This window comes from Capsicum annuum, unplaced genomic scaffold, assembly GCF_002878395.1.
Source record: "Capsicum annuum cultivar UCD-10X-F1 unplaced genomic scaffold, UCD10Xv1.1 ctg2574, whole genome shotgun sequence".
Classification (NCBI taxonomy): Eukaryota; Viridiplantae; Streptophyta; class Magnoliopsida; order Solanales; family Solanaceae; genus Capsicum; species Capsicum annuum.
In genome coordinates, this window is record NW_025831954.1 from 15,332 (window position 1) to 42,923 (window position 27,592).

Sequence of the window (27,592 nt, forward strand, 5' to 3'; positions counted from 1 at the left end):
ACATTTTTTATGCCTCTTAGTCAATATGGGTAATTTTGTATGGGAAAAGCATGTATGTGACGATTCGAGGATTTTTTCGTAAATCTTTAATAAGGCTAATATGTTCACATTTTGACTGTTTGGGTATGATCTTATACCAATTTGATTTGAAAAAAGCATCTCAGTAATTGATTTTTTATTTTTCGGATTTTTTCGTAAATCTTTAATAAGGCTAATATGTGCACATTTTGACTGTTTGGGTATGATCCTATACCAATTTGATTTGAGAAAAGCATCTCAGTAATTGATTTTTTATTTTTTGGATTTTTTCATAAATCTTTAACAAGGCTAATATGTGCACGTTTTGACTGTTTGGATATGATCCTATACCAATTGGATTTGAGAAAAGCATCTCAGTAATTGATTTTTTATTTTTCTTGCATTACTTGGTTGACAGACATCCCCTCACATGTTAATTATGGTAAATTTAGATACCTCTTCTTGATTTCATTTAATAAGTAGGAAGGATCTCTTTTTACTTGTTCTATTCATGGAAATTTCAAATGTTATAATAGGGTATTATTTATTTATGGCAACTATAGCATGATTGGTGGAACGGATCGATTTACCCCATCCATTTAAGGGAACAATCCCCTTAATTGATTCATTATATGTTATTCTTCTTCCATTAAATATTATTCTTCCTTCATTATTTGGGATTGTGGACGGCCCTCCTCACTATATAAACTCACCATTCTCTTTCTCTAAAATGACAAACTTCTCCTCTGCTATTACTCCCTCTATTTTCTCTTAAAAGTACTTTGAAGTTCTTTGGCACTTTAGATTTCGAAAAACATTCGGTCTTGTCCTTGCTGCAATTGCTTTGGGTTCTATTATTATTGTTTGGTGCCTAATCAGTTAGTCTCTATCGACGCATTCTGTTCTTATTATGTAGCATTTGTGATAGAAAAGCATAGAAAGCATGTCTATAGGAACTAATTTAAAATAATTATGATTTTGCTTTTTTCACTGTCATAAAGAAGATTAAAAAAAAAAAAAAGAACAGATTACTAGAGTGTACTATAACCAGTTCTAGCTGTTTTCTTGAACATTAGCACATTTGGTGCAAGTTGAAGACATTCTGGGTATTGCTGTTTGTATTTTCTTGTTCTGTGTTTGCTTTGTTTGACTGTGGTTTCTTGTGAAAGTTTTGTCATAATTGAACACAGCTCAGGGTTTTACTTTTCATAGCTATTTTCTACTTTCTTTCTGATATTTTGTTGGGTTTTTGCTTTGTTTCTTGCATGAAAATGTAAGTTCTTTTTCCCAATTTTCTTTTTTTGGGCCAAGGAGGGTGAGTGATGTGGTGGGCAGAGGGGCTAGTGGGGGGGTCTTTTGTTTTATTCTTTCCAAATTAATGTGAAGATAATGTTTGGGAAGACAAAGTGTGTGAATCACATTCAGCAGAGTGGGAGAAAAGGTGAAGAAATTTAAGAGAGGATTTTGAAGGATGAATGATAGCTCAGGTAGAGAAATGAATGAGAGACAACCTCAAAGGCCCTGTGGTTGTGTGGGCATTTTCTTTCAGCTCTTTGATCGGAACCGTAGATTTGCCAAGAAGCTGTTTCCAAAGAAACTGCTTTCACCAGGTTATCTACTATTACATTCCACTCATTTTCAAAGCAGAATGGTTAATTTCTTGAAGGTGATTATAGCTAGAGGGCTAAATTATTTCTTATTTTGTGCTGCATTCTTATAGCTTGCTTGAAACAAGCATCAAAAAAGTTTGGAGGGGATGAGAAGCAGCCAAAGCTTCATTTGGTACTCATTTCTTGAACTATACTCCCACATTTAGCTTTCTTTTTCTTCTATTGTCTCAGATTTTAGCCTGACAGGAAAGTTTTTGTTTTTATTGTTTCTGGTTCTTGTATGAACAATGTAGATTGCTGATGAGAACAGTGGGGGTTTTCCAAATGCAAAGGATAATGGAATGACCGATACACGTTGTGAAAGCAAGCGTGAAATGAAAGCTCCAAGTTTGGTTGCTAGGCCCATGGGTTTGGAATCGATGCCAGTAAGATCAGGCAGTAAGCCCCAAAAGGCTTCATCTTCTGAAACTTGGAGCAATGTGGCAGACAAACTTGGTTCTTGACCTGGCGGATTTGATAAAGAAGATATGGATTTTGAGATGGCCGAAATAAAGAGTTCAAAACCAGGTTTGCAAAGGTTTAGAGCTAAATGTGCTCTCACTTATCCTACTAGATATTTTTCTCCTTTGGAAGATGAAGCAGATATAGTTGGGAATTCACTTGATCACCATTCAACTGACAGCTATCTTTCCAGCAGTCCCAATAGTAGCTCAAGTATGGTCCCCGATTCGACATTTTACTATTTGCATACTTCCTTTCTTTCCCTCAAATACATAGATTAAAAAATAAGACAACTCTGAACTTGGATTTCATGCATCCATGCTTCTAATAAATATGATTCTTGTTTTCTTCCGGAGGACAAAGTGCTTCCTGAATCAGTGGTCTCTGTTGATGATGAACCACTCTTTCCAGAACCTGATAGAGATCTTTCGGATTGTGAGACCTCATCATCCACCAGGAGGAGTTGCAGAGAACTGATTCGTAACATTTCTGGAGTGCTCAGCAAGATTGATCAGTTAAAAGGAAGCAAACTCAGCTACGCAAAACTGGTCATTTTGAATGCTGAACTCATATTGCGAACTACACCTTAACAGTAAGCTCTACCTGTAGAGGATGGGTTCTCTGTGAGCCATTTTCTCCTCAATGAACATGAAATGTTTTCGAGTTTTCTGTCGATGTCTTTCGGTGAGTTGCTTGGCTGTAATGACCCAAAACAGATGAATCAGCTTAAACGATTCGCCTTTGATTGTCTATTAGAGTACCTTGACTCAAAATTTTCTCCAATCTCTGATTCTGGTTTCAGAACTTGTACCAAACTACCATCAAGTATGACCAAAGAGATTCTGATTGCTGATATTATTGATGAGGTCGAAGAGTGGACAAAATTTGTTGGATTTATCCTAGACGACCTAATAGAATGGGATATGATCCATTCTTTGGGTAAATGTACGGACTTCGAGATTGAAGAATGTGAATGTGGCACTGAAGTTGCTAGGCATATTCTCCAAGAATTAGTAGATGAAGTTGTTTTAGACCTCTACAGTTCTAGCTAAATATAGTGGAACTGTTAGTAGCTCCTCTTTTGGGACTTTGTTGCAATCCTATCAGTGCTGTTCTCATGTGATAACTCTTGACTCAATAATGTCAAGCAAAGTATTTTGTACAAATCATTGATTCTGCATCTGATTCGACTTATTGTACTTGTGCTTTTGCATTTATGAATATTAAGAACAATCCCTTCGTGAACATCTGTTTGAAGTAGAACATTACAAGCACAAAACGAAAAATGGTTGAAATGTAAGAACAATTTGAAAGGAAACCCAACAAGCCTAAATGGATGCATATACAAAACAGTAAAGTTAACAGCCCGACCTTTTCATTTTTTTAGGTAGGTCAACACAGATGACACACTCCTATTTGCTTTCCCACCATTCACAACCTTACGTTTCTCCTTTCTCAACTCTCTCTTCACCGGAAGTACATTGGCTAGCCCATGTTCTGTGATATTTCAACATAAACACAGATCATCAGACTGTCAGCTTATGATTAAATTTTCAGTTACTTGACAACAGTCAGAGTGACTCACAGAACACCAAATTTAACAAACATAACACGGAAGTTACCATTGTCTCAATGAATAACATCCTAAAGTGAGGATATCAATACCAATAAAACATTAGATACAAACTTTCAAATACAGTGTACACCAGTCAACGGCCATAAATAGTAAAGTATAAATAGAAAAAACAAATCAATGACATGAAAGAAAAATAAATGTCAAAGATAAAGGACAATAAATTTTATCAAGAGTAAGGATCAAGGAAGACTAAAGTCTCATGAACGTTATAGTGGTAGGATATCTGACAGGGAATGGGAGCGAGACGACTTTGAACGGGACAAGGAAAAGTATAAGAAAAGTAACATCATACCAATAAATTATGACAATCACGATAGAATTATTATAAATTGACAAAATGTACATGAGGGAAACAATAACAATAGTATAAAAAAAAAAACTTTATATGAATCTTAAATTCATTTCACAAGAGGCTTGAGGTTGGAGGAATGGAATATTAAAAGGAACAATTTGATTGTTGATACTTTTTTCTATGAGACAACTATAATATCGCGCTGACCTCTTAGATAGTCACTCAGGAAATAGTTATTACCTCAGAAAATCACCTTTCTTCTTGATTCTCAGAACGTGACTTTCTGAGATAATACTATTAGTTGAGTGACTATATTAGAAATCGACTCCGATAATAACACAATCATATCTAAGAAGCTGAAGAAATGTATAATCTTTGTCTGGAGGTAGTTTTGGGGAAAAAACTAACAGTAGAAAATGTGGTAAGTATCATCATAGAGTAGAAATCAACTTTAAAAGTACATTATATATAATCTTCACAGCTCCATCAACTGTCCTACAACAAACTTCTCTACACTCGCTACCATTTTCAGTTTCAGCAACACAGCATCTTGGTGCTGCCTCTGGATCTGGTTTTAGTGACTGTGAATTAGATGAAGTGCTTTCTTCATCGAAGGAACGTGTTTTATCGTTGAATCTTCCATCAGACAATGTCATTCTGCTAGATTTTGCGGAGATACATTCCACTATATCTTCTTCCTCATGGTCCAGTGGACTGCTCAACACCTCAAGCTCTTTTGTCTTGTTATTCTTCGTATCACCCTCGTCAAATCGACTAACATGCTCTGGAGAAACATGCTCTTGTTCCTCGGACCATGTTTTTGCCCTTGAACTTAACGATCTTGGAGTGATCGTAGTTTCTGTTTATGAGATAGTCTCCTGTTGATCATATCCATTGCAAACAGCTGCCTCACTCATCTCCCCACTTTTAGAATCCTCACTATCTTGAGAGATCCTAACCGAGTAGCTTGTTGGATCGACTCTCTTAGTGTCAAGTTTGGCTCGGAACGTGTTATAATTGTCAGATAAGTTTCTTGGCTGAATGTTATCACTTTCGTCAAAGTAAAGGACAGTTCTCTTTTCTTTTAGCTTCAACAGTCTGTCTCTGCTACCTCTCGGACTGATAGATTTTACAGGTGATGGTCGTGTTTTCTCTTTCGTTCTGCTCGGGGACTTCACAGGAAGAAACGCAGATGAAGGGTTGTGACACAAGAGGAGGTATGGTTGCAAATGTTGATGTCGTAACAGCTCGGCAGCCTATAAGTAGAGGTAAAAAAATATATCAAGATGAATCTCAATTTAATACTCCCTTCGTTTCATTTTGTTTTTCTGGTTTTGATTTGGCACGATGTTTAAGAAAGAAAAGAAGACTTGAATCTTGTGGTCTTAAAATAAAGGTATGCAGAATATATCAAAATGTAATTTAAGTTTGTGATCTTTAAACATGCCACGTAGAAAGTTAGAATTAAGGAGTTGTAAAAGGAAAGAAACATTTGCTTTTAAACGGACTAAAAAGGAAATAAGACTTAGCAGATTGAAACGGAAAGAATTACATTTCAACATATGTAGCTCGCACTCACTGTAGGTCGGTGTTCTGGAGTTTTCCTTAGCATGCTTTTTATTATCTTTTTCCTGCAAGAATTAAATCCGCTTTGTCAACTGACGGATTTGTTATACTTGTGGCATGCTGAGAAGGAAGATACTTACAAGGTGGAGGAGTATATAATCAGAAGCGGTGAGAACAAACCCCGGTTTATTTTGTTGATAAGTCCAGTTTTGTCCTGTTGGATTTACATTGTCACTATATCATATAGAAGATATCAGGATAAAGAACTTCTCTTTTTTTTTTTTTGCGTAACAAGTATAACTTTTCGAGGTATTGTTTATGAAGTTCAGATATCTAAAAAATCAACTCACAGAAGCTTTAAACAGGGGTTTATGTGCAGCAATGTCAAACATACAGTATCCTAAAATCACATTAAAGTGTTAGTATTAGGGACATGAAGTAAAGAGCTGAAATACATTGCTTCATCAACATTCTTATTTCTTACCAAGCGACCATATATCAGATTTATAGCCATAGGGTATGCCGGCAAGGAGCTCAGGGCACATGCCGTTAGGTGTGCCTGATACCTATTACATGAAATTTGTTCCATAATTAAGGATTAGCTGTACCACTCGACGTCTTTTTCTCAAATTCATTAAGCTGGGTGCTATGGCGACAGGAGCTTTGTAATATGATGAATGCCACAATATTTTTTTTGATAAAAAGGAAGATGACCACCACAACATTTTGGTACCTATGACCGAAAATAAAAGCAAATTTTAGGTTTTCTCGGTCTTGGAGGCAGAAGGGCTTTCTCTCTTGCTAAATAGATATGCTGAATCGATTGTTAGGTGACAATAGATGGTCGAAACTTGCATGTTAGTAAGAGGTTCATTTTGCCGCAATAGAAATTCATACCGAGAAAGCAAGGCCTTCTGCATCTAGCAAGTTTCCTAATCCAAAATCACCTGTGACAATCAAGTGAATTTGAAGGATAGTAAAGAAGCAAAGACGACCCAATCAAGCAATTGTTCTGGCATTCATACCTAACCTGATGTGGTTGTACTTTGTGATGAATATGTTACATAACTGAATTCAAAATAGTTCATGTTAAAAACATTTCATGCTAAGAAGGCTTTTCTATTTTGCCGATTACAGCAAGTTTTTACCTTGAGGTCTCTATGATGAACGCGGTTGGAATGCAGACGCTCCAAAGATAACAATAGATGAGTCAGCCATTTGCAGAGTTTCTATAATAGCAGGAAAAAAACAACATAAAAACACGTAATTTTTTAAGCTACCGGGAAGGCACAGAGAAGCTTCATAAGTATTAAAATCGCATTTAACTACCTCTTCTAGGAAAAGTGCTCCTCTAGACTTCCTCATGACCTCCGCCCAGAACACGGGGAAAAAATTGTCACCTTCCTCAGATTACTCCACAAAAGAAGTTCTATGATCATCCTATTCATTTCTTTATTTTCAACCTCATTACCCCTTCTAACGTTCTTGGTACGAGGGAGTATTTATGAAATCTGAGCTCTTTCATTCTCCAGATACCTGGATGTGCTTACAACACAGGCTGAAAACAGCCACGATCTTGGCAAAAGGTTGCGCTCTACAAACACAGGTTAGCCATATATATTACTATAAAATATAGCCGGTGACAATGATGAAGAATTTTACTTAACAATTGTTTTCCCTTCCCTCGTTTAGTCGCTCCTTTTGTTCTTTATTCTTATCTTTCCTTATAGGTACACATTTAAAATGTTAGCAAAATCAGGGATAATCACTCATATATTTTTATCTTCGCTATAATCCGCAACGATGCATATACAGCTCCCCTGAAAGAAAAAGAAAGTCGAGCTTTTTCTCTGGTGCAGCTTATGCAGCAATAATCACAACTATTAAAGGCTACGTTTTGCACTTTCTGATCCAAGCAACCACAAAACTGGATGATAAGATACCTTGTCCACCCAAGCATCTTTGTACTCTAAAAGATATGGATGGCTTAGTTTAGCTATCAAATTCACCTGCAACGGAAAAATAACCGTCTATCATCAGATTAGAAGAATATTCTCAAAGCATATCTTACCATCAAGTAAAACTTTTCATATAATAAATTATAATATGAGTTGAAGATTTTGTATCTAAATGTGCTTGGTTCGAAAGGAAAGATTGGAGCAACTATTTGATGACATAACTTCTTTCACTCGACATTTAAGCGTGTCCATATTCCATACTGCCTATTCAGCAAAATGAATATTTGGTAGAGAGATGTATACCTCTTCGCGTCCAGATTATCCACTTCAACAAAGTAGTGTTATTGATACAGGGAAAATCATAGGCGTGAAGTACTTACTGGTTCTTCTTTTCTATTGCTAAGAGGAAAAGAAAACTACTTCACGTGTGACTCTAACGAGAAAGTTCTAAATTTCTACTTCAGTTCAATCCTACTTGTCAGCTCATGTCATTTTTTTTGGGAAGCTCGTCTTGCGGATGCTTGGTCCTTTGAACTCAAACCTTGAGTTAAGACGTTGGGGCATATATATTATTCTGTTGAAACAATCTTCTCCAAAACCTAAGCTCATCAGATGCAAACCAGCATTCATGCAGATAAGAATGAAGATGTCTAAAGGTTTCCATCGATAGAATTCATAGGATGCTCAATGCATTGGTCGGGACAATCACTCCTTACATAGTCTAGCATGCTAAACACTCTTAGAAGAAAAAAGGTTTGCATGGCAACACACGCTTCAAGTCGTACAATAAGATAGTTAAAATGGTAACAGCAAAGGAAGAATGTTGTGGTATGAGAGTGATAATCCAAGATGTTTAGAAGCAGACCAATTGAAATAGAACAACAACAACAAGAAGCCCAGTGTATCTGGGGAGGGTAAAATGTACACAGTCCATACCGCTACCCCCGAAGAAGTAGAGAGGTTGTTTCCGATAGACCCCCGGCAATTGAAATAGAAGAAACTCAATAAAAATCAGTTTATCAAATACTTTATGATGGAACACCTCATACAATGTAGCTCACTACCGAAACTATGAGGAGAACGATTCAATTAGACAAAAATCTAGCAAGTACGAGATATTGAATGTATGTATTATTCTGAATTGCTTTATATTTCATAAATGCGATGTTCCTTGGTTGAAGTTTTTGTTTGTCCCTTTGTTGTTTCGTGATGTAATTAACGAACTTGTTGTAACACCCCGTATTCAAGTACGTGTATTGGCGTAGTCAAGTACGTGTATTGGTCTTATTTATATGGAATTATTTTTTTGTTATTTATACCGGAATTTGCTTGTCGATGGTTCCATACGAAGGTTATTGAATAAGCTTTCCAACGATATAAAGATTTCCAAAAATGGATAGGTTTCGGATATAATCGAGCACGTTCGAAACTATAAAATGGTGGTCGGGATATTTGGGAATAGTAAATGTGTAGGAAAATTTCCTGCACACAAACTACTGAGGCCAGCCGAATTTTTGGGTCAACTTCGAACGATCATAACTACGTTAATTTAATGAACTCGGAGAGCTGTGACCTATGAAAAGAAATTTCTTTGAGTCTTCTTTCCAATGCAATTGGTTTCATCCAAATCCAACGTCTGAGTAAGGAGTTATACTCGTTTTACCTCGACCTATCAAAACAGATTTTTAGGGTCAACTTCAAATGACCATAACTCCTTGTACAGGACGAACTGGGTGGCCTACTTTATACGAAATGAATTATCCTTCCAATGAAACCAATTTCACCCAAATCCAATATCGGAGCAAAGAGTAATGGTCGATCCACTTTAGCTTATCAAAACAGTCCACCAAAGGACAAATTTGACATTATTTAAATTTTAAAGGCATTTTGGTCATTTCCAATTATATTATGGATGGGAATATGTGTATATATACATGTATATGAGTTCAAAAACTCATTTTCATCATCAATCATTGAGAAAGAACAAACCCTAGCGAAATTTGACCTTTAAATTACTTTTGATTCAAACTTAGAAATTTCAAAGTAATCCGATAACTGCGTTTGTTATCTCGAGAGCTTCGAACGGCTCCTATTATTTGTGCAAACAGGATTGCATAACCAAGAGGTGAATTCTAAGGTATGAATATTGTTTGCCTTTATTCTTTTCCATATGTATATGTGTGATAGAGGATTATATGTACTGGTTGTTATTGGAAGGTGATGGAAATAGGGTTATGGACTATTTTGCATGGTTTGGTTATATTGAATTGTGGAAGGTGGATATGGTAATTTAGTTATGGAAGGTGGATATGGTGATATACTATTGAATTGATGATTATTTATGTCTATGGCTCAATTTGGTTTAACGGATTGGTTGGAAGGATAAATGAATCCAAACTTGATATTGGAGGATGTTGTATGAATATGCATGGCATGTGAATGTAATTGGAGTATAAGAGGGTTAAAGTGACACCCTTTATGGTGTAATGAAGACTTACTACTTAACCACTAGCTTGGTGAATTCAAATAATTGAATTGCGACGTTTGGTTGCTAATACTAGATTGCAATATATGTTCATTGTAGATAAGTTATCCGAAAAGACGGGAAGTCCATTTGGGACTAGTATTGAAGGTTGACAGTCAGGTATGAAAAGCATACTCTATACCATATCTTTGGCATAAAAGTGCACAATTGTTCTATTAAGAAAGTTTCCAAAGTTATTCAATAACATGTGATCCATAATGGTTTTGTATGATGTCCTACGTTACCATTGAACTTGTTTCCACCCTAGAAGATGTCAAGACATTCCAATACTTACTTGTTTTCCAAATCTTACATGTTTATTGCACTAATGAATGTCAGAAGGTATTCGGTTACTCAAACAAGATCAATGTGCTATTAATGACTCCAAAACGTTTCATTGATATACTAATAAGTTCCTACTTCATTGTTATGGCATTGATGACTCCAAAATACTTCATTGATTTGCCAATGAGTCCTTACTTCATCGTTATTGCATTGATGGTCTATTTATATGTCTCTTATTGATGTATCATTGTTTCAAAGTATCAAAAATGCGGTGACGACCGAAATAACAATCTCAAAAATTAATTAAACTAAGTGATGGAAGTTCTCTCTTATCAGGTGGTATCCCAGGGACATAAGACTATCATGGGTTGATCCCTATTTATGTGTTTATGGGTGGTATCCCAAGGGTATAAGACTAACATGGGTTGATCCCAGTTGATATGTACTGAAGGAAGCCTAATGGTCACAGTACAGTACAGTAATGATTACAAAGATGATAAGAACGAAGGTAAAGTGATTGAATAAATACAATGTATAGGTTCTCACAAGTTCTAGTAAGTGTGGTCCACTCCTATTACGATTTATTCATTTATTTCTAATTTTTATTGAGCTCGTATATCATATGTGATTATCAACAGCTTTACATACTCAGTACATATTTTGTACTAACGTCCCCCACGGGGGACCTGTATTTCATGCTGCAGGCACAAGTACCTCAGCTCATACACCGCACAAGTAAGAGTCAGGATATCCAGCTGCTTTTGGTGAGCTCCAGTTTTCTTCAGGGCTTTCCGTGTCATATCCAGTCAATTTTGGTATTTTATAGAAGTTAGTTATATGGCGGGGTGTGTCCCGACCTTAGTTAAACTCTGTGTATTGTCTAGAGGCTTTGTAAACCTAATGTACAGTCAAGGTGGTGTTTTGTTAATAGACGTGATGGCTCCAATGGCGAAGTATTGTATATACATATATATATGTGTGCTCGAGCTTATACAAGTGATTATTTTCTTTTATATGTGATATGATGCTGTCCGAATTTCGGGTTGTCATAGAGGTATGCATGGGAAGTATAAGGTGATGAGTTGGTTCTCCCGGGCCTCCTCGGTTACGGGTGCCAGTCCGCCCCAATAGGATTTGAGGCGTGACACTTGTGGTGTTGAACTTGACTTATTAACTGCAGAAATGGAGTCATCTAAAGACACAGGTTGTCAAGCTCCAGAAGACCCCATCCTCTGCATCAACGACTGTGATTTTTCCGGTAGTGCTACTACGATAAATATGTGTTCCAAGTGTCAAAAGGACATGATACTACTGAAGTAGGAACATTCAAAGCTTCCATCTCAATCCAGCAAAGACTTCGTACGCAGAAGCTCAAGCAGCGATGAATCAGAACTTGCTCTTGCATGTGCCGCGGTTGCATCTACAGATTTAGCCTCTCAGAATTCATAAGTGAAGTCAAAATAAGGTTTTATAAAGTCCACATCTTGTCGTAAGCGTGTGGGATTAACGGGGTTCAGTAGCAAATGTGGTGATCTTTCCTGCGCAGTTCATCATTATTCAGACAAACACAAATGCCCATTTGATTATAGGAATGCTGGTCAGAATGCAGTAGCAAAAGCAAACCCTATCATCGTAGCAGAAAAGCTTAGTAAGATCAAACAAGCTCCTATCGAAAAGTTGTATGAACTGAAGCAATGTCCATCTTTCGATAAGTTGGCCTTGTCTTACAGGGTGACGATGAAAGTTTTGCATGGGGTGGGGGTGGGGGTGGGGGGTACCCTAGAGCCTAGATAATCCTGGTGTGTAAGTTATTTATGATCTTGGTGCACATTTTCATGGAATTTGTTCTTGTTTTGTCCCCATTTCAGGGCTCCTTGTCTAGTATAATATGCATAATGTAGGTCATCTTGATGAATTTCACATTCATACATCCGCGTTTTGAAATCCTGAATTCGCCTCCGTGCATTCTTCAAGATTCCAAAGTCTCCTTTGAGTATCAATAATGTAGAGTTTTTTTTTTGTAGAGATGTCAATACGGGTTGGCTCAGCCCATTTGAGCTATCCCACACGGGCTTTGAGTTTGACGGGTTAGGTTGGGCTAGCCTATCAAAATGATGAGCCAACAAATATCAAGCCCACACTATTATTCTGTGGGATGCGGGCCTTACGGGCCAGCCCACTTTAAAAAAATAATATTTTATAATTTAATTTTAGAATGTTAATAGACATAAATATTATCAATCAATATTACATAGTATTAATACTTTTTTTAATTAAGTCTCCAACACCCCCAAAAATACTCATAATAGCGAAATTAAATAACTTTTGACATGTGTTCTGCCCTTACATCGTAAAAGTAAGGGTTAAGCTATATAACTAGATACGTAAGAGAAAGAGAGGAGAACAGAACTTTACTTCTCTGCTGAGGCACATGATATCCTTCGAACCAAATAAAAATACTACTCCCTCCGTCCCAAATTATGTGTCGCCATTTTCTTTTTTGTCCATCCCAAAATAAATGTCATCTTTTCATATTTGGAATTTTTTTAAAGGCACAATTACCTTTTAACCCTAATTGGACCCACTTGATTTTAAATATATTAATACTTCTTTTTTAGTATTTGTTTTTAAAGTAAAAGTCTTATAACTTCAATCAAAATTTAAACTTTCAGCCTTTTATTTTTATAGTATCAAAATTATTTTAAACCACAGAGAGCAATTTATTCTTTTTGGTTGGTTCTACATAAGTAAACCAGTTTTCTTTGACAACTCATTGTTCACATTACTGTGATTTCTCGAGTAAAAATTGGATCTTTAAAACTAAAGTTAAAGAAAACAAGAATTTAGAGGGATCCCATTTTCCACATATATCATCTTACAATTGGAAAAAGTAACAAACACAACTCCAAAGATCAAACTCTTTTGTTTAGAACTGAAAATTGATTGAGACAGTGAGCTACCCAAGAGACAACATCCTTCTCCGCTATTTTCTCTAATGCGTCATATGCCTCATCAATACTTCACACTCACAGTAAATGGATAGGAGTGCATTTCTGACATAGCACATGATATGATATCCTACATTAACAAGTCAGCCGTGTAATTTGCTTTCCAAATTCGAATGCAGCAACATCAAGTAAGAAAATACTGTATGTCTAAACAAGCAGTATAACAAGCATATTTTTTACAAACTCTAAACATGAGTAGAAAATGTCCATTTCTCTTTGTCTTGATGAATGTTTGATCCTTTTAGAAGAACCGTGATCTGAAGTTCACTCCACAGCAAACTGTTTTCTGTTAATCTTTCGAGTATTGAATATTCTCGACCTCAGCTTCAACGTACTTCCACTTCACATGCATTACGACAAAAATGAAAATACACAACAAAACAATTTCCTACAATTTTTTTTTAGTTTCTGTACTTATTTACTCCCGCACCAAATACTTAGTTTCCAACAAATATAAAGCTGATGCAATGCGCTCCTATTTGCTTTCCCACCATTCACAACCTTACGTTTCTTATATCTCAGCTCTCTCTTCACCAGAAGTACATAGGCTAGCCCATGTTATGTGATATTTCAACATAAACACAGATCATCACACTGTCAGCTTATGATTAAATGTTCAGTCACTCGACAACAGTGAGAGTGAGTCACAGAACACCAAATTTAGCAAACATAACACGGAAGTTACCATTGTCTCAATGAATAACATCCTAAAGTGAGGATATCAATACCTAGAAAACTTTCAAATACAGTGTACACCAGTCAACGGCCATAAACAGTAAAGTATAAATAGAAAAACCAAATCAATGACATGAAAGAAAAATAAATGTCACAGATAAAGGACAATAAATTTCATCAAGAGTAAGGGTCAAGGAAGACAAAAGTCTCATGAACGTGATAGTGGTAGGATATCTAATAGGGAAAGGGAGCGAGACGACTTTGAATGGGCCAAGAAAAAGTGTAAGGAAAGGAGTCATCGTTCAATAGACAAAGGTGACTCGGAGAAACCAAAACATGACTCTTCTCGGGATCGTGATTACCAATCTTATTCATCACGAGAGAAGAATTGTAATAGACACCATTAGCTTAGAGCAGCCTGAAAAAATGTTACCATGCCCAATATATTGTCTTTATGGAGCGTAGCTACTGCTCTTTGCATAATATCTGAGGGTGCCGCCTTTATTAGTGAAACTGTACCACACCCTTTTGCATAAACCAAGGTCTCTCACAATCGCGACATTGATTTCAACTATTTTCATTTAGTTCCCCTGAACAATTGACATCCCCATGCTGTCGAAATATATTTGGTCTGCACAAACTCTTTAACATTCAATTAATTGAAGACTTTGATTGCTCTAAAAAAACCAAGATCTAAAATATTTAAATCTGGACTGTTCGATGGTTGAAAACACAATCTAATGTAAAATCCATCTTGTCGGGCAGCTTCAATAAATTCCAAATCATTGTTACCAATATGTTCCCTTGCATTATCTTGTTGTAAAAAGATAGGATTATTTGAATCGGAAGCTGGCCATTTTGCTCTAATAGCAGGAAGAACTTTCTCTATCAAGCAAGCTCTAGTGATATCTTTAGTTACTGACTGAATGGGCTTTGTTTCCATAGTTGCTGCTGTTCGATTTTTGCTATTCTGCTTAGCTGGTTCCTTAACTACAAACGAAAAAATACCTATTTTTCCAAAAAACAACTCAATTCCATTTTCATCAAATCGAGGACGTGCTACAGCATCCATAAACACATTCTTTGGAATAAAATTCTTACTTTTGTAAGAACGATACGGATATGGCTCATGCTCTCTAGGAAGCAGGTAGTACCTTTCAACTTTTTTAGACAAAAAAACCACGTTTCGTAGATAAGAACATAATTAAACATATTCATAAACATGGGATTTATGTGGATTGTATTCTGATCAATCATTGAGAGGCAGTATTGAAGTCGTACCTTTTGGTTTCCTTCGGTTAATTGAGGCTTGATGGAATTAGAATGTGGCCGAAGAGTTCCATCTTTCACACGCCAAAAGACGGTTGATTTTGCCATGTTCATCGCAAAAGCCAGAGATCGAATATTTGTTCGACGACAAAATGGAATTTCTTTGACTTGATTAATGTCGACTCCAATCCGTTTTCTTCCAACTTTACCTGTAAGTCTTAAAGATACATCTAACGACGACATACCATTATCAACTGATTATTGACATTGTTTCCAAATGCGCTGAATAGTTCTTATTGATTTCTTGAACAACATTGCATCTTGTGTTATAGATCCGTATTTAGGACTTCCTTACTTTCTTTCAAAAGAAACTTTGCAATAGCTTGACGTTCTTCTAATTTCAATCGTTTATTTCTAAAGGTTGAGTCTATAGGTACAACGAATCTCATCTTTCGAGTAATGGCAAAAATAAGAGAGGAGATAAAAGGAAGAATTTGGAAATTATCCAAAACAAAAGAAAGGATACAGTAACCAGAAGATGCAAAAGAAAATCTATCAAATGAAAAGAAGATTTGGTGCCACAAAATAACCATTTGCTAAAAATTCAAATGAAAAGTAGTTTTAGTGCCCAAAAATTGAAACCAAAATCAAATCAGAAACGTAAATTTTTTGTGGAAAATCCGTACATGACAGCAAATTGGTCCTATTTTCTAGAAAATTGAATTTTGCAATAACAAAATTTTTTTAATTGTTGATAGAGAAAATGTGAGTAAAATTTTAAATTAAAGCGATGCACTGATTTGGACTACTTAACTCTTTGCAAGAGAGAGAGACATTTATGTAGGTGGTGTATTTTTTTAGTAGATTTTTTTTTAATAGTGTACTCTCTGTTGCATTTTTTTAATTATTGTGCAATTTAATACAAGTACCTAGTGGTCCAATACTTTTTTAAGAGGGGTAATTTAGTAACTTTAGCAAGGTCAATGCCTATTTCTTAAATATCGTGTCCGGTCAAATGGCGACATATAATTTGAGACGGAGGGAGTATTATGATATTCAATGTTCATCAATCCATAAGCAAATTACTTTCTATAGATCCCAGTAGGTTACAATGAGTCGGTCCGATTCAAACCTATTGCTCTATACAACTCTTAAGACAAATTTATAAAATCAATCTTCTGTAAATAGAAAATGTAAATCAAAAATCAATCTTTAGAGAAGGTAAAAAGGACCAAAGGATAGCAAAAATTAATTAGTATCGCAGAACAAGAGGATATCCAAAGGATAATTGAATTAGTTAGTACCATAACAATATTAACTACAGATGTAGAGAAAATAGATTAAAACTTGAATTAATTAATTTGTATAATAGATCAATACTAATAACAGATTTGAAATAAAAGGATTAAGGCTTGAAATAGTTAGCCTCATGTATCATATATATAACAAACATCAAATGAAAGTTTGCTCGAAAACTTGCTCCACCATCAAAGATGCACTTACCAAAAATAAATCATGATGGACAAATAAAAATTGAGATTAAGAATATGAATTTTGCTTGAAACTTGTGTTTTGGTGTCAAGGTGCGCAGGGAATACAGTGGAGAAAAGGAAAAAACAGAGAAAATGAAGATGAAAGAAGATTTTAGGAAAGTAAAATAGTAGAGGCAAAAGACACGGTAAAGTGTCATTGATTGGAGGTTTTAGTTACCAAAATACTCTTGTTGTTGGTGTTGTTAACGAAAATATCCTCAAATAAGACAAAATAGTAGTAACTAAAGTCTTCATTTATATAAAAGATTAAAATATAGTCATTATTATTTAAAAAAAATGTATAAATGTTAGTAACTAAAAATATATTACTGAAATTAGTTTTAGCCTTGCAAGAGTAAATAATTTATTAAGGAGTGTGTCCAATTCAAATGGGGTAAATAGAAAAGATTGAAAGGTTTATTCAACTATTTTACATTGAGTCCACTTAATTCATTGATATTTTAGACAATACTTCCTCATTATTCATAATAAATGAATTGTTTAGATATTGTTGATATTTAAGGTAATTTAATTGTTTCAATAATAATGTTGAAATTTTTATTTATTCTTATACTTCATTTTTGTATTTCTTATATCATGAATTTAAGAAATTTAATTGTTCCTATTTATTTATTGTTTTGAATTAGTTTTTTAAAAGTCAGTATTGGAAGCCAATTTTGACACTGTGATGTTGACACCCAATTTGGACCTCCCGACACTACATTTAGTCTGTTATTTTAACAAAATCGTTAATTTTTAAACATTAGTATTTTTGCATATTTTCTTGCATCAAACATATTTCCGACATATCGAATTCATAATTTAGAAAATGCATAAATCATCAATTATCTTTTAGAATCATATTTTTATAATATTCTAAAATTAAAAATGACATTTTTATAATTTTATTAATTAAATTAGTTTCACGTAATTATGCACACTCACAATTTTGAAAAATACATTGTCTATTTTTGCTTTATTTAATACTATTTATTGATATTATTGTTTATTGACATTTTTATTATATATATAAATATTATTTATTATTTATCATTTATTACTATAATTTATTTTTTAATTATTATTTTTTTCATTATTATTATTTATCTTTTATTATATTTTTTATTATTTATTATTTAATGTTGTTATTTATTATTTAATTACTATTATCATATATTATTGTTATTCCTACTTTAATTTAAATAACAGCCTAATCAAAATTACCTTGCATGATTTTGTTTACCTTTTAATCCAATTTTATTTAATTTCTTACAATTATAGCCTATTTTTACCCAATCCATTACAATCTTAACCCAATTTCTTACAATTTAAGCCATTATTTTTCATCCTAGCCACATTTTAATTCCACCATGAGATTAAATTATAGTCGTCGATCAAAAACCAATCCAACGGTTGACATCAAAAGATCTCTCTTTTCCTATTTCAAACCTATAAACCCTAACTCAAATTTTTTTCCCCAACTTCCGCCTCTATCTCTCCACCTCTCTCTTCTCTCTCCCTACAAATACCTCTAAATCTCGATCTCCCTCCCTCTCCTCCGATCTCTCCGTCGCTAATCGACCACCAAAACCATCCCCTCTGGTCCGAGTCCTCGTCGCCATGTCGCCATCTCCGGCGAACAGCCTTCACCGTCGCCTCTTCCTTCTCCTCCATACGTGCCGCCAGCTCCTACCCCAGGCGAGTCCATCTGCTGCTCCGATGGCCAGCCCCCTCCCTTCTCGTCCTCCACCGACGAATAGCGCCGCCATCGACGGAGACGGCCAACCAAGCCTCTACGCCGTTGCTCCATCCTCCGTCCTCTAGTCGCCTTCTTTCTCCCCTCCAGCGAACGTCCAAAAGCTGCGACACAGCCTCGACTCCTCTCCCACAGCGATACCTCCGGCAAACCCCTTCGGCGTTCCAACCATGCAACCCTTCCTCATTGAAAATGAAGAATCCATCTTCGGGTTTGATCCCGTGTTCGAAATATGTGTGTGAACTTTAGTACAATTTCTTCATCTGTGTCTCTCTTAAGTGTGGCCACGTTTGAGTTTTGCTGAATAAATGTATTGATTTTAATACTGTGATTTTTATTTCACCCTATTTGCATGTCCTACTTGATTGAAATTCCGTGACACTTAACTTTAATGGTGAGTCAATTTGTTCGTCTCTCTCTGGTAGGTGCAAACACGTCTAACTTCTTGCAAATTCACATTTTTTATGCCTCTTAGTCAGTATGGGTAATTTTGTATGGGAAAACCATGTATGTGACGATTCGAGGATTTTTTCGGAAATCTTTAATAGGGTTAATATGTGCACGTTTCGACTATTTGGGTATGATCCTGTACCTATTTGACTTGAGAAAAGCATCTCAGTAATTGATTTTTTATTTTTCGGATTTTTTTGTAAATCTTTAATAAAGCTAATATGTGCACGTTTTGACAGTTTGGGTATGATCCTGTACCAATTTGATTTGAGAAAAGCATCTCAGTAATTGATTTTTTATTTTGCTTGCCTTACTTGGTTGACAGACATCCCCTCACATGTTAATTATGGTAAATTTAGATACCTCTTCTTGATTTCATTTAATAAGTAGGAAGGATCTCTTTTTACTTGTTCTATTCATGAAAATTTCAAATGTTATAATAGGGTATTATTTATTTATGGCAACTATAGCATGACTGGTGGAACGGATTGATTTACCCAATCCATTTAAGGGAACAATCCCCTTAATTGATTCATTATATGTTATTCTTCTTTCATTAAATATTATTCTTCCTTCATTATTTGGGATTGTGGACGGCCCTCCTCACTATATAAACTCACCATTCTCTTTCTCTAAGAGGACAAACTTCTCCTCCGCTATTACTCCCTCTATTTTCTCTTAAAAGTACTTTGAAGTTGTTTGGCACTTTGGATTTCGAAAAACATTCGGTCTTGTCCTTGCTGCAATTGCTTTGGGTTCTATTATTATTGTTTGGTGCCTAATCGGTTAGTCTCTATCGACGCATTCTTTTCTTATTCTGTAGTATTTGTGATAGCAAAGCATAGAAAGCATGTCTATAGGAACTAATTTAAAATAATTATGATTTTTCTTTTTTCACTGTCATAAAGAAGATTAAAAAAAGAAAAGAATAGCTTACTAGAGTGTACTATAACCAGTTCTAGCTGTTTTCTTGAACAGTAGCACATTTGGTGCAAGTTGAAGACATTCTGGGTATTGTTGTTTGTATTTTCTTGTTCTGTGTTTGCTTTGTTTGACTGTGGTTTCTTGTGAAAGTTTTGTCGTAATTGAACACAGCTCAGGGTTTTACTTTTCATAGCTATTTTCTACTTTCTTTCTGATATTTTGTTGGGTTTTTGCTTTCTTTCTTGCATGAAAATGTAAGTTCTTTTTCCCCATTTTCTTTTTTTGGGCCAAGGAGGGTGAGTGATGTGGTGGGCAGAGGGGCCAGTGGGGGGGTCTTTTGTTTAATTCTTTCCAAATTAATGTGAAGATAATGTTTGATTGAATCTTATTGGGAAGACAAAGTGTGTTAATCACATTCAGCAGAGTGGGAGAAAAGGTGAAGAAATTTAAGAGAGGATTTTGAAGGATGAATGATAGCTCAGCTAGAGAAATGAATGAGAGACAACCTCAAAGGCCTTGTGGTTGTTTGGGCATTTTCTTTGAGCTCTTTGATCGGAACCATAGATTTTCCAAGAAGCTGTTTCAAAAGAAACTGCTTTCACCAGGTTAGCTAGTACTACCTTCCACTCATTTTTAAAGCAGAATGGTTAATTTCTTGATGGTGATTTGAGCTAGAGGGCTAAATTATTTCTTTTTTTGTGCTGCATTCTTATAGCTTGCTTGAAACAAGCTTCAAAAAAGTTTGGAGGGGATGAGAAGCAGCCAAAGCTTCGTTTGGTACTTATTTGTTGAACTATACTCCCACATTTAGCTTTCTTTTTATTCTATTGTCTCAGATTTTATCCTAACAGGAAAGTTTTTGTTTTTATTGTTTTTGGTTCTTGTATGAACTATATAGATTGCTGATGAGAACAGTGGGGGTTTTCCAAATGCAAAGAATAATGAAATGACCGATACACGTTGTGAAAGCAAGCGCCAAATGAAATCTCCAAGTTTGGTTGCTAGGCTCATGGGTTTGGAATCGATGCCAGCAGGATCAGGCAGTAAGCCCCAAAAGGCTTCAGCTTCTGAAACTTGGAGCAATGTGGCAGACAAACTTGGTGCTCGACCTGGCGGATCTGATAAAAAAGATATGGATTTTGAGATGGGTTCTCTGTGAGCCATTTTCTAGTCAATGAACATGAAATATTTTCGAGTTTTTTGTGGATGGCTTTCGATGAGTTGCTTGGCTGTAATGACCCAAAACAGATGAATCAGCTTAAAGGATTCGCCTTTGATTGTCTATTAGAGTACCTAGACTTAAAATTTTCTCCAATCTCTACTTCTGGTTTCAGAACCTATACCAAACTACCATCAAGTCTGACCAAAGAGGTTCTGATTGCTGATATTATTGATGAGGTCGAAGAGTGGACACAATTTGTTTGTTTGATCCCAGACGAGCTAATAGAATGGGATATGAGCCATTCTTTGGGTAAATGTATGGACTTTGAGATTGAAGAATATGAATGTGGCACTGAAATTGCTAGGCATATTCTCTAAGAATTAGTAGATGAAGTTGTTTTAGACCTTTACAGTTCTAGCTAAATTTGGTGGAACCGTTAGTAGCTCCTCTTTTTGAGACTTTGTTGCAAGCCTATCAGTGCTGTTCTCATGTGATAACTCTTGACTCAATAATTTCAAGCAAAGTATTTTATACAAATCATTGATTCTGCATCTGATTCGACTTATTGTACTTGTGCTTTTGCATTTATTAATATTAAGAACAATCCCTTCGTGAACATCTGTTTGAAGTAGAACATTACAAGCACAAAATGAAAAATGGTTGAAATGTAAGAACAATTTGAAAGGAAACCCAATAAGCCAAAATAGATGCATATGCAAAAATCTGTTACTACCTCCGACCCAAATTATGCGTCGCCCGTCCCAAAATAAATGCCGTCTTTCCTTATTTGGAAATTTTACAAAGGCACAATTACCTTTTTACCTTTATTGGACCCACTTGACTTTAAGTATATTCATACTTCTTTTTTAGTATATGTTTTTTTAAAGTGAAAGCCTTATCACTTCAATCAAAATTTAAACTTTCAGCCTTCTATTTTTATAGTATCAAAATTATTTTAAACCACAAAGAGCAATTTATTCTTTTTGGTTGGTTCTACATAAGTAAATCAGTTTTCTTCGACAACTCATTGTTCTTATTACTGTGATTTCTCGAGTAAAAATTGGATCTTTAAAGCTAAAGTTAAAGAAAACAAGAATTTAGATTATCCACTTCAAGAAAGTTGTGTTATTGATACAGGGAAAATCATAGGTGCGAAGTACTTACTGGTTCTTCTTTTCTATTGCTAAGAGGAAAGAAAACTACTTCACGTGTGACTCCAACGAGAGAGTTCTAAATTTCTACTTCAGTTCAATCCTACTTGTTAGCTCATGTCATTTTTTTTTTGGAAGCTCGTCTTGCGGATGCTTGGTCCTTCGAACTCAAACCTTGAGTTAAGACATTGGGGCATATATATTATTCTGTTGAAACAATCTTCTCCAAAACCCAAGCTCATCAGATGCAAACCAGCATTCATGCAGATAAGAATGAAGATGTCTAAACGTTTCCATCGATAGAATTCATAGGATGCTCAATGCATTGGTCAGTAAAATCACTCCTTACATAGTCCAGCATGCTAGACACTCTTAGAAGAAAAATGGTTTGCATGGCAACACACGCTTCAAGTCGTACGATAAGATAGTTAAAATGGTAACAGCAAACGAAGAATGTTGTGGTATGAGAGTGATAATCCAAGATGTTTAGAAGCAGACCAATTGAAATAGAACAACAACAACAAGAAGCCCAGTGTAAATGGGGAGGGTAAAATGTACACAGTCCATACCGCTACCCCCGAAGAAGTAGAGAGGTTGTTTCCGATAGACCCCTGGCAATTGAAATAGAAGAACATCAATAAAAATCAGTTTATCAAATTCTTTATGATGGAACACCTCATACAATGTAGCTCACTACCGAAACTATGAGGAGAACTATTCAATTAGACAAAAATCTAGCAAGTACGAGATATTGAATGTATGTATTATTCTGAATTGCTTTATATTTCATAAATGCGATGTTCCTTGGTTGAAGTTTTTGTTTGTCCCTTTGTTGTTTCGTGATGTAATTAACGAACTTGTTGTAACAGCCCGCATTCAAGTACGTGTATTGGCATATTCAAGAACGTGTATTGGTCTTATTTATATCGAATTAATTTTTTTTATTTATACCGGAATTTGCCCGTATATGGTTCCATACGAAGGTTATTGAATAAGATTTCCAACGATATAAAGATTTCTAAAAACGGATAGGTTTCGGATATAATCGAGCACATTTGAAACTATAAAACGTCGGCCGGGATATTTGGGAATAGTAAATGTGCAGGAAAATTTCCTGCACACAAACTACTAAGGCCAGCCGAATTTTTGGGTCAACATCGAACGATCATAACTACCTTAATATAATGAAATGGGAGATCTGCGACCTATGAAAAGAAATATCTTTGATTCTTCTTTCCAATGCAATTGGTTTCATCCAAATCCAACGTCTGAGTAAGGAGTTATACTCGTTTTACTTCGGCTTATCAAAACAGATTTTTAGGGTCAACTTCAAATGACCAGAACTCCTTGTACAGGACGAACTGGGTGGCCTACTTTATATGAAATTAAATCGCTTTGAATTATCCTTCCAACGATACCAATTTCACCCAAATCCGATATCGGAGCAAAGAATTATGGTTGATCTACTTTAGCTTATCAAAACAGTACACCAAAGGACAGATTTCTACATTATTTAAATTTTAAAGGCATTTTAGTCATTTCCTATTATATTATGGACGGGAATATGTGTATATATACATGTATATGAGTTCAAAAACTCATTTTCATCATCAATCATTGAGAAAGAACAAACCCTAGCGAAATTTGACCTTTAAATTACTTTTGATTCAACCGTAGAAATTCCAAAGTAATCCGATAACTGCGTTTGTCATCTCGAGAGATTCGAACGGCTCCTATTATTTGTACAAACAGGATTGCATAATAAAGAGGTGAATTCTAAGGTATGAATATTGTTTGCCTTTATTCTTTTCCATATGTCTATGTGTGATAGAGGATTATATGTATTGGTTGTTATTGAAAGGTGATGGAAATAGGGTTATGGACTATTTTGCATGGTTTGGTTGTAATGAATTATGGAAGGTGGATATGGTAATTGAGTTATGGAAGGTGGATATGGTGATATACTATTGAATTGATGATTATTTATGTCTATGGCTCAATTTGGTTTAATGGATTGGTTGGAAGGATAAATGAATCCAAACTTGATATTGGAGGATGTTGTATGAATATGCATGGCATGTGAATGTAATTGGAGTATAAGAGGGTTAAAGTGACAGCCTTTATGGTGTAATTAAGGCTTACTACTTAACCACTAGTTTGGTGAATTCAAATAATTGAATTGTGACATTTGGTTGCTAATACTAGATTGCTATATATGTTCATTGTAGATAAGTAATCCGAAAAGACGGGAAGTCCATTTGCGACTAGTATTGAGGGTTGACAGTCAGGTATGTAAAGCATACTCTATACCATATCTTTGGCATAAAAGTGAACAATTTTTCTATTAAGAAAGTTTCCAAAGTTATTCAGTAACATGTGATCCATAATGGTTTTTTATGATGTCCTACGTTACCAATGAACTTGTTTCCACCCTACAAGATGTCAAGACATTCCAATACTTACTTGTTTTCCTAATCTTACATGTTTATTGCACTAATGAATGTCAGAAGGTATCCGGTTACTCAAACACTATCCATGTGCTATTAATGACTCCAAAATGTTTCATTGATATAATAATTAGTTCCTACTTCATTGTTATGGCATTGATGACTCCAAAACACTTCATTGATGTGCCAATGAGTTCTTACTTCATCGTTATTGCAATGATGGTCTATTTATATGTCTCTTATTGATGTATCATTGTTTCAAAGTATCAAAAATGCGGTGGCGACCGAAATAACAATCTCAAAAATTAATTGAACTAAGTGATGGAAGTTCTCTCTTATCGGGTGGTATCCCAAGGGCATAAGCCTATCATGGGCCGATCCCAGTTGATATGTACTGGAGGCAGCCTAATGGTCACAGTACAGTACAGTAATGATTACAAAGATTATAAGAACGAAGATAAAGTGATTGAATAAATACAATGTATAGGTTGTCACAAGTTCTAGTAAGTGTGGTCCACTCCTATTACGATTTATTCACTTGTTTCTAATTTTTATTGAGCTCCTATATCATATGTGAATATCTACAGCTTTACATACTCAGTACATATTTTGTACTGACGTCCCCCATGGGGGACCTGCATTTCATGCTGCAGGCATAGGTACCTCAGCTCATACACCGCACAAGTAGGAGTCAGGATATCCAGTTGCTTTTGGTGAGCTCCAGTTTGCTTCGGGGCTTTTCGTGTCATATCCAGTCACTTTTGATATTGTATAGAAGTTAGTTATATGGTGGGGTGTGTCCCGACCTTTGTTAAACTCTGTGTATTGTCTAGAGGCTTTGTAGACCTAATGTACAGTCAAGGTGGTGTTTTGATAATAGACGTGATGGCTCCAATAGCCAAGTATTGTATATACATATATAGATCTGTGCTCAAGCTTATACAGGTGATTATTTCCTTTTATATGCGGTATAATGCTGTCCGAATTTTGGGTTGTCATAGAGGTATGCATGGGAAGTATAAGGTAATGAGCTGGTTCTCCTAGGCCACCTCGGTTACGGGTGCCAGTCCGCCCCAATAGGATTTGAGGCGTGACACTTATGGTGTTGAACTTGACTTGTTAGCTGCAGAAAGGGAGTCATCTAAAGAGACAGGTTGTTGAGCTCTAGAAGACCCCGTCCTCTGCATCAACGACTGTGATTTTTTCGGTAGTGCAGCTACGATGAATATGTGTTCCAAGTGTCAAAAGGACATAATACTACTGAAGCAGGAACATGCAAATGTTGCAGCTGCATCTAGAAAAGACGTCGTACGCAGAAGCTCAAGCAGCGATGAATCAGAACTTGCTCTTGCAGGTGCCGCGATTGCACCTGCAGATTTCACAAGTGGAGTCAAAAGAGGGTTTGAGAAAGTGCACAACTTGTCGTAAGCGTGTAGGATTAACGGGGTTCAGTTGCAAATGTGGTGATCTTTTCTACGCAGTTCATCATTATTCAGACAAACACAACTGCCCATTTGATTATACGAATGCTGGTCAGAATGCAATAGCAAAAGCAAATCCTATCATCGTTGCAGAAAAGCATAATAAGATCTAACAAGCACTGATCGAAAGGTTGTATGAACTGAAGCAATGTCCATTTTTTGATAAGTTGGCTTCGTCTTACAGGGTGACGATGAAAGTTTTACGTGGGGGTGGGGGTGGGGGTGGGGGGTACCCTAGAGCCTAGATAATCCTGGTATGTAAGTTATTTATAATCATGGTGCACAGTTTCATGGAATTTGTTCTTGTTTTGTCCCTATTTCAGGGCTCCTTGTCTGGTATAATATGCATAATGTAGGTCATCTTGATGAATTTCACATTCATACATCTGCGTTTTGAAATCCTGAATTCGCCTTCGTGCATTCTTCAACATTCCAAAGTCTCCTTTGAGTATCAATAATGTAGAGTTTTTTTTTGGTAGAGATGTCTATACGGGTTGGCTCAGCCCATCCGAGCTAGCCCACACAGGCTTTGAGTTTGATGGGTCAGGTTGGGCTAGCCTATCAAAATGATGAGCCAAAAAATATCAAGCCCACACTATTACTCTATGGGTTGCGGGCCATACGGGCCAGCCCACTTTAAAAAAATAATATTTTATAATTTAATTTTAGAATGTTAATAGACATAAATATTACCAATCAATATTACATAGTAGTAATACTTTTTAATTAAGTCTCCAACACCCCCAAAAATTCTCATAATATTTTGACATGCGTTCTGCCCTTACATCGTAAAAGTAAGGGTTAAGCTATAGAACTAGATACGTAAGAGAAAGAGAGGAGACTAGAACTTTACTTCTCTGCTGAGGCACATGATATCCTTCGAACCAAATAAAAATACTACTCCCTCCGTCCCAAATTACGTGTCTCTATTTCCTTTTTTGTCCGTCCCAAAATAAATGTCGTCTTTTCTTATTTGGAATTTTTTTAAAGGCACAATTACCTTTTTACCCTTATTGGACCCACTTTATTTTAAATATATTAATACTTCTTTTTTAGTATTTTTTTTTTAAAGTAAAAGTCTTATCACTTCAATCAAAATTTAAACTTTAAGCCTTTCATTTTTATAGTATCAAAATTATTTTAAACCACAGAGAGCAATTTATTCTTTTGGGTTGGTTCTACATAAGTAAACCAGTTTTCTTTGACAACTCATTGTTCACATTACTGTGATTTCTCGAGTAAAAATTGGATCTTTAAAGCTAAAGTTAAAGAAAACAAGAATTTAGGGGGATCCCATTTTCCACATATATCATCTTACAATTGGAAAAAGTAACAAACACAACTACA

The 27,592-nt window shown here is 35.5% G+C and overlaps 1 protein-coding gene and 1 pseudogene across 3 annotated transcripts; both read left to right on the forward strand.

Annotated features, from left to right (window-relative positions):
• Positions 1–6: 6 nt before the first annotated feature.
• LOC107846133 lies at positions 7–21,736 on the forward strand. 3 transcript variants are annotated; one of them, XM_047402640.1, is made up of 3 exons: positions 7–1,628; positions 1,739–1,800; positions 1,922–3,374. In XM_047402640.1, the coding sequence occupies exons 1-3, from the start codon at positions 1,490–1,492 to the stop codon at positions 2,129–2,131; spliced, it is 411 nt and encodes a 136-aa protein (XP_047258596.1). In that variant the 5' UTR covers positions 7–1,489; the 3' UTR covers positions 2,132–3,374. The 3 variants fall into 3 exon arrangements, with proteins under 3 accessions (XP_047258596.1, XP_047258594.1, XP_047258595.1); XM_047402638.1 differs by lacking the exons at positions 1,739–1,800; positions 1,922–3,374 and adding exons at positions 20,720–20,781; positions 20,903–21,736 and having other exon boundaries at positions 1,405–1,628; XM_047402639.1 differs by lacking the exons at positions 7–1,628; positions 1,739–1,800; positions 1,922–3,374 and adding exons at positions 19,310–20,609; positions 20,720–20,781; positions 20,903–21,736.
• Positions 21,211–26,358, forward strand: LOC124890823 (annotated as a pseudogene).
• Positions 26,359–27,592: the final 1,234 nt, after the last annotated feature.

Bases quoted from the DNA above. Each gene is read 5' to 3' on its own strand.
- LOC107846133 (XM_047402638.1), top strand. From the start codon at position 1,490: ATGAATGATAGCTCAGGTAGAGAAATGAATGAGAGACAACCTCAAAGG. The intron at 1,629-20,719 runs GTTATCTACTAT...GCATTCTTATAG, and splicing joins AAAGAAACTGCTTTCACCAG to CTTGCTTGAAACAAGCTTCA. The intron at 20,782-20,902 runs GTACTTATTTGT...TGAACTATATAG, and splicing joins AGCAGCCAAAGCTTCGTTTG to ATTGCTGATGAGAACAGTGG.